Raw genomic sequence first — 17,305 nt, 5'->3', positions numbered from 1 at the left:
TAGCGGTAAACTTATCAAGTATCGCTGCGTCCTCTTGTCTCACTGTTGTTAATTTAATAAGAATGACTTCATTATTAATCCTCAAAGGGAAAGTCAGTGCATCCTGTTGAACATACATAATTTGGGTATGATGCAGGAGGCGGGGCTACAGCATCACTGGATCTAAAGAAAGAAGCTTCATCTTCTGTGTTTTCCCGTCCACCTCTGTGAAATTCAAACTCCCGCCCAATTGTGTGGTGGCCTGGGAAAACCCTTCACATGGTGGGATTTTGACATTTTCATTTTTTTATATTTCCATAAACTAGAAGTCTTCAGCCATTCAAAACTGTTTGAATAACTGAGATAGCCCTTTCAGATCAAAAGTTATGGGCATTTTAATCTATTATGACCAAAAAACTGAAAAGTGAGAAAAATGGCTTTAACTAGAACATTGCTGTTTTAACCCTCTAAAGATGAGTGTTTTACAAAACATTAAACAGCTTCTGAACCGTTTATGATAGAGATGAGCTGTAAACTGTATCTGAATCGTGTGATTTTCTGCTTTCAGAGGGTCCTTGAATGGTGCCTCTATGACAAGAAGGGACTGTATAGGGTGCGTGTAATCACGTGGTACGGGAACAGACGCTAACCCTAGCGTAGCATCGATGCTAAACCGAACGTAGCCACAAAAACATAAAAATAAGTACTTTCCGTTTTGTTTTCTTAAAATATTTATTCACCACGATGTAGTAGGGAGTTCAAAGTACCAGAATCACACAAAATATAAAAATCGTTGAAATAGTACTTTTCCACCTATTTTGGCTATTTGCCACAATCGAACGTCAGCGACTTCCGACGGGTTTTCCCAGGCTGCCACACAATTACACTTGTCAGTTCCGTGCGTCCTGTAGTTAATGGTCGGCGGCGGCGGCGGCGGCCACGGGCCTGGCCCAGATCGGCCGTCCAAAACAGAATGTGACCACTGAGCGCTGATTGAGCTCAGGCTGATCTAATCCACCTGTTTTAACAGGATCCCGTCTAAATGGAGAACAGGGTTGTTATTTCACCACCATCATGTGGCTCCCGCCGCTGACCCACACACACCTGCTAAAAGTACAGCCGAAGCCGCACACACCTGTTAGCACGGGTCCATTTATAGCCTCCCAGCGTCCTTTGAGGAGTTTTCCCTTCAGTTTGGCTCATTAGCATGTTTTTAAAATAAAGCTAAATCAGGAGGGAGCAGCTCTGCTCAGACACCGGGCCTCCCTCTGCCTCTCTGTGTGTGTGTGTATGTGTGTGTGGAGGGACCCTGCAGCAGTCAGCAGGTACACTGTGTGACCACTGTGTGTTAACACCGGTGGAGGGAGAGTGAATTATCAGCTGAAGAGAGTGTGTGGAGCAGCAGGAGCTTCCTGTGGGTCAGGAGGTCACACACATGATGGTGCACAACGAGATAAAGACCTGGAGCTGCTGGTGTCACCTTCACCTTCAGGCTGAGACACAGTCTGACTATAAGGATATGGAATATTATATATTAGAGCTGCAACTAACCATTATTTTCATTATCAATTATTTAAATGATTAATCGATTTGTTTAATAATAAAACGTTAAATGTCAAAAAATTTCAATCAGTGTTTCTCGAACCACCAGACGACGTCCTCAAATGTCTTGTTTTGTCCACAAACCAAAGAGAGACTCAGTTTATTGTCATAAAGGAACAAAGAAACCAGAAATATTCATATTTAAGAAGCTGAAATCAGAGAATTTTGACTTTTTTTTTTCTTTAAAAAACTACCATACTTTCCTGACTATAAGCCGCTACTTTTTCCCCCGCCCCGGTGTCCCAGCTCTCATCTCTGCACACTGCACACAAACGCGCTCCGTAACCCGTAATCTTTTGTTTATGACTGTTAAGACTACACAAACACACACGTGGTAACATCGTATATGTCATGTAACGTTATCCGGTCGCTCCATTTATTGATTTTTCCGCCGGCTTCGTTGTAAACAAATGCACATGGGCGAGAGGAGCGTAACCAGAACAGCGGGGGAAAAAAGCGAGACTTGCACAGTTCCCTACTGTCTTTCTGTGTAAATATCTCATGTTACAACATGAAAACCTGCGGCTTATATTAAATATGTATTTTCTTTTAAAATTTAGCTGGTGCGGCTTATACTCAGGTGCGCTCTATAGTCCGAAAATTACAGTACCCAAACCGATTATTTGATTATCAAAATAGTTTAATTTAATAATTTAATAATCGATTATTGTGCAATCAATAGATTAATTGTCTGTCCTTTCAAAATAAAAGTGAAAATTTCCCCCCAAAATATCTAGGCTATACCTTAGTAAAAAATTAATAAGGTGGCGTCGTATAGCTTCACTGGGTAGAGCAAGCAACCCATCAGGTTCAATCCCACCAGCGGCCCTTTGCTGCGTGTCATTGCCCCAGTCTCTCTCCAGCTGCCCTTTCAAAATAAAGGCATAAAAAGCCCGAAGAAATACTAACAATTTAGATACAAAACACAAGTTGTGTTGAGTTGTGTGTGTGTGTGTATGTGTGTTGTGAACAGGACCCATCAGGCCTGTAACATGACCTCAGACAGCTGTGTGTCCTCGGCAGCAGCTCTGGACGTCTTCCTCCCACAGCCCCGGTCGACTGCAGCCGGTGCCACCTGCAGCCGGTCTCAGCAGGACCAGCCTCCATATGCTTAAGCGTTGGGGATAATAAAGCAGATATGTTCCTGACTGCCGGTCCTGCTCTGGGATGATTGACCCGGGTGTATTAGCGTGTCAGGACCACTTTAGAGCCGAGCTGTCTGCGTGGCTCGTAGCTCGTCTCCCCTGCTCTGTGACTACTGGGTCAGGCTCCAGAGCCAGGTGTAGGACTAATCTTATTGAAGTCTCCTGTTCATTGGCATGTACTCGGCCGCACGCTGCCAGCTGGACCGCTGCTGCCGGAGAGATTTTCTCCGAAAAAGGTTGCACATAATTGTTTTATACTTTATTGGGTTAAATGTATCTAACTGATTTAAGAGATTCCTTTAATTGTGTAACTTTGAACTTTGACTTTGAGCTTCTCTCTGATGTGGAAGGAGAAAACATCCACGCTGAGGCTGCGGCGACCGACGGCCCGCTGTAGCGCCTGACACACAGAGCAGGAAGTGGGTCAGAGCGTTATGAAAGAGCAGTGATGGGAAAAACAGTGTTACAGAATCACAGTGTCACTAACAGCGCTACTTTTTTAGTAACGAGTAATGAAAACAGTTACTGACAATAACCACAATGCACCGTTACTTGACTCAAGAAGAACTGTCACAAAATAATACACTCATATGTTAAATACATTTTTTTAGTCCATCAACTGGTCAGAAAAAAGCCGTTTATCTGGAACTAACCAACTCACTCAGTATTCCTCCGCACGGGCTTCACGACAAGATAGTTCCAGATAAATGGCCTGTTGGGGTATAGGAGGGCGAACATTTTATAAGAAAGTTACTTTTTCTGGTAATTAGTTACTTTTATAATGTAGTAATGCAGTTACTTTTTGAACAAATCAATGTTTTTCCAGTTTTTTGAATGAATGTCGTTATTAGCCCCAGTCCTCACCATACATAACTAGAAAATATTAATGAACTGTCATGAATTTTTAGCCCCTTTAACGCCACTTTTAGCAATTAAAGTCTCTGGGTTTTTTTTTTTTAATGAACTTCAGTCAACACTTGCACCTGCATAAACAAAGGCTTTTATTTGGGGTCACTTAGTGGTGAAGCCTTTGAAATCTTGCAAAATAGGCCTACCTGATGTTTTGATTACTTGAAGAATGCATGTACCAGCGTGCATGGCCCTCTGTGCAGGTGCATTAAAAAAACAATGAAAACAGTGAAACGTAAACCTTTGAGGGGATTTAAACACCACAGAATTATATAAAAATAAAAATAGAACTGAAATTGCAATACAAAGATGTCAATGTATTCAAAAAAATGCGTTTTGAATGGGAGTCAATAGCACATGAAACATACCGAAGGTACACAGATGGCATAATGAAAAACTTGAAGGGAAAAAAATATCATGAAAATTAAAATGCACCTCAAAATACACAATCTGGCCAAATTTTTTATATTTTTTTGAAACATAAAAAAGCAGTCTGGGGACCTGGGAGGGTTAATGGTACCGTGCCAAACATTTTGAAAGAGAGCCGTGGTCTCTGTCAGTCGTTCCACCGCTCCAAACCTTTTCAGACTGCTCTGAGTAAAGCAATACTCTTTTAACCCAATAAAGGCAGAGGTCCTGCTGACTCATGGCGATTGCCTTCTCAGTGCTGATGCCAAGGATATTATGGGAATGATTCATTAAAGGACAGAGCTTTTTTAGCTGGTTTTAAGCAGCTCTCAGGGACAGGACCGACTGTGAGACACTGGATGTTGATTGCAGAGTGTCCTGTTTTCCCTCAGACGTCTGGGCTGCATGTCTGCCCCCGCTCTGCCCCGATCTGCCCCCCTCTGCCCCGCTCTGCCCCGTGGCGTGCCAGCTGCGGGGGCAATCACTCCTTCCTATTCCCAGCCTCAGTGTTTACAAATGGAAAATGTGTGTTGTTTCTGGAGGGAAATGAGCTGCGTTCAGGACGGACGATGATTATCTCCAACCCCGATAGAAATGAATCGGGTATAGATTGATGGCAGGAGTGTGTGTACTGTGTGTGTGTGTGCGCTCTTTAATTGATGCGCTAATTTTCAGCTCCTCAGGAAATGGCTCTTGGGTGGGTCGTCCAAACGGTACACAAATATTTAGTGCGTGCATAAACATATTTTTTTTTGTCAGCACCGTCTTCACATCCACGCAGAATGTATGAAGCGGCGGGCGGAGTGATACCATCAGCGGCGTTGCTCTGCGTGGTGTGGCGCGGCCGGTCTGGCTCCTCTTCCAGTCATCTGGGCCGTGGAGCTCAGATGACTCATCAGTGTGTGTGTGTGTGTGTGCATGAGTTCCTCTCTGCTCTCTCTTAACCTCAACAACTCTTTGTACTGATGAGCAGATGAAGTCGACGCCCGCCCCCGCGCTCCTCGTCCGAGGCCAAACGCGGGGCCAAGAACTTAAGCGAGGCCCCGGTCCCATTCCGTTGTGAAATCTAAGCTTTTCGCTCGCACTCAGTGCAGCGACCTGCACTACTTAACACAAGAGCTCTGACTTCTCCTTTATGAACATCCATGGCTCTGTGTGTGTGTGTGCATGACTTGCATGACTTGTTTGGTCAATGCATCCCAAGAAGTGGGTCAGAGTGCCCTAGTTCTCATTGTGTGGGTGTGTGTATTGCATTTCAGTGTTATTCTGTCCTGATTGACTTATCCTCCTGCCCCGCCTGATGCCATAAGGCACGGTTCCCCTGCAGGAACTTCGGGGTAATTTTACGGGGCCAAAAGGAACCCAGATCAGCCCCAAAAAACTCCCGGTGGGGCTTAAAGGGACATTGTGTAGGAATTCCTCCTATCTAGCGTTGCAAGTGGTCCGTCAGCATGAGGCAAAACAATACACGTGACAATATGTTGTCATGGCGATGTGGTATTGTTTACCTGACCCACGGCTTTCTCTCGACTTCTGTGACTAAAATGACATCTGGTTTGTTAGCGACGGCCGTCTGCCCGACTGCAGGTGAATGCAGCATCAGTGTAACGCTCCATTCCTCAAATGACAGCATGATGATCAAAACTGTTGCACATCGCCGCTGAGAGGACGGTCCCTGTAAAAGTTCCGACCCCCTCCCTTTACCAGGAACTTGCCTATGTTCTTCTTGTGTTTTACCCCCCCCCCCCCCCCCCCCCCCCCCCAAGGTGAGCCGGAGCTTCTTCTTTATTTTTTGTTGTACCTGTGGCGGTTGGTTGGCCGGGGGAGGAAGGCCCCGCCGCCCGCAAAGCGCTCGCATTCCGTCAGGTAGCTTATGTTTTGTCTTATTTAATCATGTCAGGGCATATTGAATTTACAAATAGCGGTCACGCGGGCAGCGTGTGTAAGCGAGCCGCCCTGTCGAGTATGTGTATGCGTGTGTGTATGTGTGTGTGTAGCAGGGGCCGGGCTGCAGATTACATGATATAATGGTGTTTAGGCATCGCCTCTCCTTTTTAAATTCCTTTAACCTTGACTCCCCTTAAATGCAGGGAGAACACATCTGCCAGGCTGGTGTCAGACATTAGTAATACACACCACTCGGGCAGCATTGTCACTTTTTATTAACACCCAGAGCTTTGCATGGACACCAGCTGTTGCATCTAGTGGCGAAGCTTCGGCGCTATGAATGACCTTGACTTTAACTGCCGCTCCTTTGGCTCCTTTTTAATTGTGTTGTTTGATCTCATACATTTTAAATGGATTACCATTCTTGACAATGAAGGTCACCACTTTTTTAAAAGATGCACGCGCGTGATGCGATGGAGGGGTTGGGATGTGGAGGTCAAGCAGAGCAGATGAAGGTCAGGCTTTGAGATCTAATCTGTGTGTGTGTGTGTGTGTGTGTGTGTGGAGAGAGCAGCTGAGGGAGCAGCCACCTCCTGCTCCTGGTGTCTCCAAGTACAGGAGATGGACAAAGAGTCCAACAGAGACGAAGCTCTCACCCACTCCACACGCTATAGGGGCTGCTCTGTCATTGGCTGACATTGTCAACCATAATGGATAATCACCCCAGGAGCCAGAGAGCGGCTCGTAGATGCTGCCGTGTCCCTCCGTGGGGGGGGAAGGAGCGGGCGGAGGTCAGACCTTTCGGGTGCCACCCCCAATAAGATGAATGTGAACAGATGTATGAAGTCATTTTCCATATAAAGGTCTACTACTACTTATATTAAAGAGGACCTATTCTGGATTTTCACCTTAACTGTCTACAAACTACTACATTTGTACCTTAATTAAACAGTTTAGTCCTAGTGCTGGTTAAATCAATGACTTGTAACTTGTTCCCGGGAGGGGGTCATTCCTATGTTCCCACAGCCCTTTGGTCCCACCATTGGTTGGGTTTAGGCAATGAAGAAAATAGTTGGTTAAGTTCAGTAAAAAGACCCGGTAGAGGCTAGACAGGCCAGATAGATAGAGTCCAGATAGGTAGAGAGAGTCCAGTGGGAACATAGGGCCTAATTTTGAGAAAAATCTTAGAACCGTGGGAACATAGACATGGACCCCCCGGGAGAATGGAGGCTCTCTACCTAGTGTCTCTTGGCTGAAACCAACCTTGTAAGATCAGAGCCTCCGACCCGGTGTCCCAGCTCTCGTCTCTGCGGCACCACGATACAAACGTAATGCGCCCCGTAACCCGTAATCTCTTGTTGATGACAGATAAGACTACACAAATATACACGTCCTAACATCGTAGTATATGATGAATAACTTTATCCACTGCTCTATTGATTGATTTCCCGCTGGCTTCGTTAAAAACAAATGCACATGGCCAAGAGGAGGGTTAGCAACACAGAAGAGAACAGACCAGACTTAGTTCCACTTTAAGGTCTACGGGCGGGGTAGAAATGGATACAGCATAGTATCATGTTATATGTTGTTGTTGTTGTTTTTATAACAATGACAAATATAAGTCAGTCTATCTGTCTATCTATCTCTGCATGGCAGTACTGTATTGATACATGGACACCAAGTATGGGTCTGAACAGACCAGGAAGTTTATTTGATGTCACCAAAGTTTTCATTTGCAAATAATAACACACAAATAAATCTCAATGTGAATATTGCAAAATTTTTAATATCAGAATACTGTATCAGGACACAAGTATGGAGACAGTATCATATCACAGGGTGTTGGGGTCATGTATGAGTCACAGAGAACATACAGTATCTCCACTGTGGGACAGGACTCATCCCTCCAGAGCCTGATGATACACCCTTTGTGTTTTTGTTTTGTGTTTCATTCACACTGAACGTGAGACAGTGAACTGTAGAAACCTAAACAGCTAGCCGGCAGCACAGACATCAACTCAACTCCCCATGTTGCTGCTGCTCTTTTAACACCTCCACCCTCCCCTCCCCTCCCTCCCCGGCCTTACAGGTAAACATGTTTACCGTGCTTATCAATGCTGTTACGGGCCGTTCTATTAGAATTGTGTTAAGCACGCCGGCAGGGAAAAATAGCCCTAATCCCGGGGCATCTAAGATTAGCATGACAGCAGACGTCAGATGGCCCAGTGTGGCCAGGTTGGCTTTTGTTGTTGTCAGATTTAGGTCAGCAGCTTAAAGATGGCCTTGAACTGTAACGGACGCCGATGGGATGGGATGGCCCCTGCCCCGCCCTGTCCCGCTGGAGGTTCTGGGTGCGGACCAGCCTGCGTGCCGCTCGCTCGCTGGCTGGACTGGACTGGACTGGAGCGGCTCGGTGATGATGAATTCAACTCCGGCGTCTAATTCCGGCTCATTTTCAAGGTGGCATTAAAAACCGTCCACTGGGCTGCCCTCATTGTCATGACAACCTGTGGACCTTGGCCACGGGGGTGGATTTCAGGGCTGATTAGAAGCCCTGCTGCCTTGTTGTTTTTGGCCCCTGCTCCCGCTCCCTGTGAAATATTTAGACCGTGGCCTTTTATCATAATCAAGCGCCGTTGTCCTGCCACGTGACCTCCGTGTCGGTCCTCGCCGAGGACGCGAAAGGTGAGGACGTGGGCGTCAAGCAGAGGACGCGGGCGGCGGGGCGAGGCGCGGCGGAAGCTCTGTATTAATTAACCTTTATGGGGACGCGGCCAGGACGGCTGGAGGTGTCCTGTAACCAGGGAAACCACGCTGACAGGGTTCACAGCAGAGGGCTCTCAGGGCACAGCCACTGACACTGTCACTGCACAGTGCTCACCCTGGTGTCAGTGCTGCTGCCCCCCCTACCCCTGCCCCCGCCCCGACAGTGCTGCAGTGTGACAGGTGCACCTGATCCTAAAGCAGCCCCACCCCTCTACACACACACACACACACACACACACACATATCTCAAATAATGCACACACATGGATGAATGTATGAAATATTTTATTTCGGTCACACAACACAAACATCAAAGTCAACCATTCTGCATGGACAGTTTAGCCAGCACATATCATCATACATAATTACATCTATACATTTAACACAGAAACATGTCATACTGACTGAAAAGGGAAAAGGCTGAAGGCCAAGGCTTATATATGCCCAGTTTTATACACTCCATCAGATTAGATCACCTAGAACATAAGAAGTACAAAATTAAGACAAAAAGAATCATTGCTGTAATTTATAATTAGTTTACATTTTAAAATACAACAGAGAACTACATACCTTCAACTCATCTGAACTTATTCTATATTTTAACTCCCAAAACTGAAACACAAAAATCAATAACTCTCTCAAATTATGATTTCCTTTTCTTAATTTAAGTAACTTAAGAGTACAAACCAGGAGGCTGAAGACTTTAACAATTATTTCTAGTGTTTTAAAGAACACAATATCTGAGAATTTGAATGCACAGAATCTTATAAATTGTGGGTTAGTAGGTTGACAATAGCACCCTTTGTGTAATTATTGTAATTACTCTTTTTTGAAGTTGAATTACAGGGTCTATTTTTGTTTTATACATTTCCCCAGACCTCAACACCGTGTGTCATATATGACAATATAAGAGAATAATATAGAATATGCAAACGTTTATTTTTCAATAATAGATTTGTATTGGATTTTTCCTTTGATATATTCTATAAGAGGCTTCCGATACAAATCAATAATTACTCCCAAAAACTGTGAAGTGTAGCTCGTCTGTTAGCTCTTCCCCTCCCCCTGCCTTTGTACTGTAATTGTTGAAATCTGATTTAAATACTTAAAGATCCACCTGATGTGTGTGTGTGTGTGTGAGTGGGCGGCCCGTGCTCTGTGTAGAGGCGTGTGCATGGTGTAAGACGCTGTTCAACTGCATAAGGAGGGGTGGGGGAGGTGGGATGGAGGGGGACCGGGGGGTTGGGGGGCGGGGGGGCTGAACTGACAAGCGGCATAAGAAATTATTCACAGCTCTCACGAGGCCCTTCACTTTGGAAAGGCGTCGCTGTGAAGGGCTTTACCGCTCAAGACCTGAATGTTTTCAAGGTAGTGGTCTTGAATTTTCAATTTGGATCCAATCAAACCTAATCTACATTTGTCGTGGCCGCGGAGGGAGAGAGCGCAGAGAGGGAGAAGGAGCCGTGTGCAGTCAATCTGAAATGTTGCTAAGTAACAGAGATGGCAGACAAGGTGGCGAAATGAATGTGATATATTGCTTTGCAAATCACTGCCTCTCACACAGTCTGTCCTTTTTTCTCCTCTTTTCTCCACCCAACCCTCCTCTTCTCTCTCTCCTCCCTCTCTCAGGTCCCTGATGTGAGATCTGCTAAGCTGAGAGGCACCACAGACGGAGGGCCACAGACGAGGGTGCCCGCGGACCGGGGTGGCCCGCAGACAGGGCCGGGCCGTCGGACAGACATCCCAAACATCCACACGCGGCCACAGAATGTGTCAACATCTTTGTGGTGAAATCCCACTGACTCCCTGAGCCTGGAGCCAGGCCCACTGGGATCCTACGGTATTTAAAGGCACACAACGATGCCTGGGAGGCCCACCTGCCCCAGATCGCCTCCAAATAGGGCTGCTGTTGTATCACAGTGCTAACTGTGCCCACCGCACGGAGGGATCACATCCGCTCGGCGCAGCACCGGTCTCCGGCCGCCCCCCACCCGCCCTCTTTTTGTTATTTAGGAAGTTACATGCCACTGTCAACCAGATGACCTAGTGGACATTAGTTTCCCAGTAGCTGTGCTGAACCATAAGAGGGGATCCTAGTATTGAACATGACTCATGGGGAGGAGCCTGGCCCTGAGACACACAAGGATTCAGCTGTTCTAACTTATCTGGAAGGTTTACTGATGCATCCAGTGGTGGGCGGGTCTGGGGCCACGGCGAGTGGAAGGTCTGAGGCTGCCCATAGCAACCAGGAGCAGGGCGACAAGGTGGGCGGGCCCTACCAACTGCCCAACCATGGCCCCACGGCCCCCAAGGTAGGACCCAACGGGCCCACGCTGGGTTCTTCGCAGCACCTAAAGAAGGCCCGCCTGCTGCGCTCGGGAACCTGGAACGACCCGGGGAACCAGCGGCTCAGCTCTCCCCCGATGGAGTTGGACGGTCAGGGGGGAGGCCTGCAGAACGGAGCCCTGGAGGGCTCCCCCCACGCCGGGGAGAGCACCCTGCTGGCTTCGCTGCTCCAGTCGTTCAGCTCCCGGCTGCAGAGCGTGGCCATGTCGCAGCACTCTACCAAGCCCCCCAGCGAGTGCTCCTCGCCGTCCAAGGCGCCGCCCGCCGACAAAGAGCCGCTCCCCGTGTACGGGACGGCCTCAAGCCGCCTGAAGGGCTTGATGAGGAAGAGCAAACTTCAGAACCACAGCAACACACCTTACAGCCGCAGGGGACACAATCAGGACAGGCCCCCGGAGTCCCCTCGGTCGGCGCACAGCGCCACGCCGCCCTCCGCCCCCACGGCCGAGTCGGTGTCGTGCGCCGAGCGCCTGAAGGCGGTGGCCAACATGGTGAAGATCCGCTCGAGTCCGGCGCCCTCGCCCAAGCCCAGCGTGGCCTGCAGTCAGCTGGCCCTGCTGCTGTCCAGTGAAGCTCACCTGCAGCAGTACTCCAGAGAGCACGCGCTCAAAGCCCAGCTCTCTGGACGCTCTGCCAGTGAGAGACTGGCCGCCATGGCCAACCAGCAGCACGGCCAGGACAAAAGGCCACCCAGCGTGGGTGGGGGCGGGTCCGGTCCGGGGCCGGGGCCAGGGCCAGGGCCTGGAACTCCGGACACCCTAAGCTCCTTAACGACCCAAAACGGGATGACGGCGACGAACACGATAACGACGCCCCTCTCCCGGACCGCCCTGTCCAGTCCGCAGAGCCCCTCCCTGCTGCGCAGCCACAGCTCCCCGGCCACGCCGCCGCACGCCCCCAGCCACGCCCACAGCCAACCGCCGAGGGAGAAGCGAGGCTTCGACTCGCGGCCCACCCGTCCCCCCCAGACCTGCAGCAGCCTGCTGCTCCTGCTCCTCAACAACCACAACAACCAGAAGCAGCTGACCAAGAACGGACACCTGGAGGACAGCTGCGGCGTCCTGCCCCCCAGCGGCTCCTCCTCCGTCACGTCGGACAGCGAGTGCTCCGTCCAGGAGAGGAGCCTGACCAAGGACAGCAGTGACGCGGAGAGCTACTCCAGCTGCTCGCCCATCGACCTCTCCATGAGGAACCGGGCCAACACACAAGACACAGGGCCCAAGTCCTCCACCCCTTCTTCCTCCTTCTGCTCCCTCTCCTCCTCCACCTCCATCTTTTCCTCCTCTTCCACCACAGTCTTCTCCACCACCCCTGCTGCTTTCTCTCCTCAAGCTTCGGCCCAACCCCCCACCACCTCCTTTTCTCCGTCCTCCACCGCTGTGTCGTCCATTTCCAGTGCTATCTCTTCATCCTCCTCTACCTCTCTCTCTACCTCTTCCCTGGACAAACTAACAGAATCTTTAATAAATAAGTGGAAGCCAGAGCCATCAGGATCAAAGTCGTCCAAGTCTGAACTGAGCCCAGAGCTGAAGTCCAACCCTAAGGTCACGCTAATGCAGCTTCTTCTTGACCGCAGAAACAATGAGTTGGTCAATAAGAGCGCAGGTGACCAGGATTCACCAATGGACATCACTATGGCCACCATGTCTCGAAGCCAGCCGAAGGGTCTGGCGCCCTGGGACGAGACCAGGACAAAAAGCCCCACAGACAGGCCCGTAGCCCCGGCCCAGCCCCTCTTCCCCCTCCCTCGCGACCGCAGCGGCGCCCTGTCCCCTTACTCCTACCCGTCCCCCCACATCCAGTCCAGCCCGTTGGATTTGTGTAAATCCAAAACCTTCCCCGCCGAGAAGGCCTCGGAGCCGGCCTTCAGCGCCAGCAAACTGTTGCAGAACCTGGCTCAGTGCGGCACGGCCTCCTCCTCCCCGCCCATCCCCCCCCCCAGCAAAGGGCCGGCCCAGGAGCCGGAGGCCAGCAGGCCCATCACCCTGCTGGAGAGACTCAACGCTCCCATCCACAGGACCACCACCACCCCGCTGGTCGACAGGCCCTCGGGCAGCGGCACGCCGTTCAGTCGGAAGGAGGCGTCTCCTCCGGCGACGCAGATCGAGAACCTGCTGGAGAGGCGCACCGTGCTGCAGCTCCTCCTCGGGACGGGCTCCACCGCCGCCGCCCCTGCCCCCACAACCGCCACCACGGGCGGCCGCAAGGACAGGCCCAGCGGGAGGAGGAGCGTGGAGGCGGCGGGGCCCTGCTACGACAAAAGCACCGGCCCCTCCATCATCTGCAACACCTCCAACGGCCCCCCTCTGGACGTGAAGGTCAAAACGGAGATCACGGAGCCCTTGGTTCCGTGCTCCACCATGTCCGAGGACGCGGGCGGCAGAAAGAGACACGGCGGCCATGAGAGGAGCGGCCATGAGAGGAGCGGCCACGAGAGGAGCGGCCATGAGAGGAGCGGCCACGAGAGGAGCGGCGGCGGCGGCCTTCTCCTCTCAGAACCGCAGCACGAGTTCAAAACGGAACCGCGGCCTTCCGAGGTCATAGCCAAGTACGGCCTCCTGAGCCAGCTGCTCAAACAACAGACTGCCACCTACTACACCAGCGCCGCCATGCAGACAGAGGCGCAGCCCCGACAGGTGAAGGAGGAGCAGAGGGAGAGAGAGTATCCCGGCCCCAGCCCCAAGAGGAGACGCCTCTGCTCCGAACAGGCCGACGCTCTGAACAACGCCGGCTCTCCCAGAGCGCTGGACGCCGGCGGCGACGCCTACCTGTTCGGCTCCTCGGCCGTTCAGGAGGAGCTGGAGCAGCACAGGAGTCTGAAGGAGGAGGAGGCGGCGCTGTCCAGGAGCCCGGCTGGGGGTGGGGAGACCCTCACCAGAGAGAGCCGCGGCTTCAACGTGCTCAAGCAGCTGCTGCTCTCCGACAACTGCCTGAAGGAGCTGTCCCAGCAGCCCCGGGGCGGCGGGGGGGGCGCGCCCAGCCCCTCCGTCCTGCAGGCCAACGGCAAGGCCAACGGCAGCGTCCTGGGCCAGCCCGCCCACAATCACAGCTTCCTCCACATGTCCAGCTGGCACCCCCACCACGCTTCCCTCAACTCCGGGCTGGAGAGCAACATCAGACCTCTGCCCACCCCGCCCGCCAGCGACAGCCCCGTCCGCACGCCCTGGGGCCGCCACCCGGCCCCGTGGCCCGTTGCTCAGAAACGGGACCCCGCCATGACGGCCGCCGCCGCCGCCACCGCCACCGCTCTGGTAAAACAGGAGCCGGAGAGCCCGGTGCGGTGGGGCGGCGGTCAGGACAACGAGGAAGAGGAGGAGGAGGAGGAGGAGGGCTGTGACTCGAACCCAGACTCCCCCCGGCTCTCGCGCTCCAACCCCATCCTGTACTACATGCTGCAGAAGGGCAGCATTCAGATGAGGAGGGAGGTGAGGGAGCAGGCGGAGGGGACGCAGTCTGTAGCCAGAGTGAAGGAAGAGCCAATCAGTGACATGCATGCCTACGAACACAGTCTGAGCTCCACCCAATCACCGAGCCATCACGACAAGCACAGCCACGAGAGCCAGGGGCTGAGCCAATCATCAGAGTAGAAGTTGTATCAACTACGCGCGCAAACAAACAACAGATGGAAATCAAATTCATTGACTTTGTTGTTTATTTTCTTCCTTTTTTTTCTTTCTTTTTTTCTTTTTTTTTAAATGATTTGCCAAATTGGTTTGATGAAACAGAAAACAAAGATGCAAAATTGACGGTTCATTTCTAGTGGACTAGAGCAGAGTTAGAATCTAAACGCACCCCCACATTATTATTTCTCTATTTTTACCCAGCGAGGTCATGGATGGTACAGCCAGGTCTTAAAGCAAACTGTTCAACTCAACACAAGTAAATTGAACCTTCCCCATCAGCGACCATCACGCACTACACACTTCAGCCCTCCTTTACTTCTTATTTATAAATTAATTGCACACATATCACTATTCCATGTCCTCTTTTGTTGCCGCCCTAAAACACCCAGAGAGAACATTTCAAGCAACATCTATTATTGATGACTCCAAAAATGTTAGTGCTCAGTTCAGTGGATGTCTATTTTTTTTTTTTTCCCTTCCATGAGAACATTTTCAGACAGAGCCCACATCAATTTTAGATAAGAGCCCAAATAAAGTCCCGGTAAGAGCAGGTTCATCACGACGCACGTGAGCAGGTCGTGGAGGGCACAAAGCTCACACTGCGGCACTCTCGCTTCTCCCGACAGTGTAAGCACCAGCGGAGTGGAGATATTTATTGGCCGAGGTTTGAATGGTCACAACTCATTGTGTTTTGTTTTTTTTTCCTTTGCTTTTATTTGAATTGAACTTTTCAAAGCTGACATTTGACGGTGCAAACTCAGGGTGATGTGTTTGCAGATTTTGCAGGTTTTGCGAGCGCGAGCAGATGGGGTCAACAGAGCGTTTGCGGCGCTTACAGTTGAGCAACTGTGTGTAAACAGGTTTCTAGAGCAACAGTTAAAAGGCTGCAGTGTCTGTGGATGTTATCTCACCACCCTGGGTAAACCCACTCCACCTTCTTTTCTTTTTTTTTCAAGCAAACAAAACATTTCCTATAAGTGGAGCACCCGGAGTTTGCACTATCGAAAGCCGAGTTCTTAATTTAATGGCATGTAATAAAAAAGAAAAAAAAGTCAGTATTGTTATCCGTTTAAAAATTTGATAGTTTGTGATTTTTATTTCCATCATTTCTTAACTGTTGTGGTTTATGGACATATTTTATTTCTGTGGCAGTCTCTTAACTCATAGAAGTCAAAAAAAAAAAAATCGCATGATAATAAAGAGAAGACCACTGGTATATGTTTGTTTTCAGAGCAGCTGGATATGTCTACCTGGCCCCTGAACAGCCACCACCACATACTGGTGTGTGTGTGCGTGCGTGCAAGTGCGTGTGTGCGTGTGTGCGTGTGTGTGTGTGTGTGTGTGTGCGTGTGTGTGGAGGGATATCTGGTGTCTAGCTCCTTCTTTTTTGATTGTACTGTTGTCTTCAGTTCTTTTCACACACTGCTTTATCCATTTAGTCTTGTGATGTTTTTAATACATATACCTATGATGAAGTACGTCTCTTCGATTATTGATACATTTTCACAACGGTTAAATATATTTGTGTAAATAGTACTTTCAGTATGAAAGATGACTATTTTGTAATGTTTAAGAAAAAGATATTACCCTAGTTTTTAATGCCCTGATATGTAAATATGAATTATATGCGTACAAGTGTACATAAAAAGGCAGAGGATGCTATGCCCATCTTTTTTTTTTTTCTTTTTTTTTCTCTTTTTTTGGGTTTGTTCTTTGCATGTGTCTCTATGTGGTAAATGATAATCTATCCTGCCCTGTGTTGTGTAATAATGTCTGACTCTCCTCACTGCTGCCTGTTGCATGCAGACGCATGGGAACTACCTGTGTATCCCTACTGGTGATGGGGGAAAATGTCAAGTCTTAAAATAGGTCTTTTTCTATCACAGAGAGAGGTTCGTTTAGAATATGAACAGTCTCTAAATAACCACCGACTGTTGAGCAAGTTGATAAAAAATGTGTGAAAAATAAACGTGCATTGAATATTTTTTTGTGATTTTTATTTTATTTTATTTTATTTTTTGTTCTCATTCTGTTACTGGTTAACAAAGCTCCGCCGAGCTCGGGCTATAGTGGGGGATTGACGTACAATCATAGATAAGCATTGTGCATCTAAGAAATACAGTTGTAGCAGCATATATATATTAAAAAAAAAGATGTTTCATTTTCTCATGTGAAGACCTGAAACATTATTTCATTTTTTTTTTCTTTTTTTTTTATGTTTTCATTTTTTGGTGTTCATTTGCACTGATATCTCAAAAATAAAGTACTAAAATGCATGACCTAGTATGAATGTTTTCCTCTTTGTCAGGAGCGGTTTACATTACAGATTTTCATCAGACACATTTGTATTTCTCTAAATCAGGAGGTTTCAAACATGTGGCACAGAGGCCAAAACCGGTCCCCCAGAGGGCCCAATCCGGCCTGTGTGCCAGATTGGGCCCTCTGGGGGACCGGTTTTGGATGAATTTGCCGAAATAACATATAAATCAGAAGAGGTAAAATATTGTTGAAATTGTTTTCTAAAGAAATTGTCGGTTATTCATAATATTTTGTAGGGCTGAAACCATTACCCGAGTAATAACTCAAATAATTTTATTACAAAAAATGAACCGAAGCTTCATTTGTGACCCGCTCTGGCGA

General features: G+C 49.1%; 1 protein-coding gene across 3 annotated transcripts in view; it reads left to right on the top strand.

Moving 5' to 3' along the window:
• nrip1b (nuclear receptor interacting protein 1b) overlaps positions 1-17,040 on the top strand; it is a 51,098-nt gene extending 34,058 nt beyond the window's left edge. The window contains exons 1-2 of one of the 3 annotated variants that reach the window (XM_083987143.1): positions 7,986-8,390; positions 10,326-17,040. In XM_083987143.1, coding sequence (XP_083843269.1) covers positions 10,802-14,629 — 3,828 coding nt within the window. In that variant the 5' untranslated portion in view covers positions 7,986-8,390; positions 10,326-10,801 and the 3' untranslated portion in view covers positions 14,630-17,040. Of the gene's footprint in view, positions 1-7,985; positions 10,065-10,325 lie in introns of those variants that run through there. The other 2 variants (XM_083987141.1, XM_083987142.1) reach the window with 2 other exon arrangements.
• Positions 17,041-17,305: the final 265 nt, after the last annotated feature.

Source organism: Trachurus trachurus, assembly GCF_905171665.1.
Source record: "Trachurus trachurus genome assembly, chromosome: 14".
NCBI classification, from domain to species: domain Eukaryota; kingdom Metazoa; phylum Chordata; class Actinopteri; order Carangiformes; family Carangidae; genus Trachurus; species Trachurus trachurus.
The sequence above is the reverse complement of the archived record's forward strand: the minus strand, read 5'-3'. Positions and strand labels throughout refer to the sequence as shown.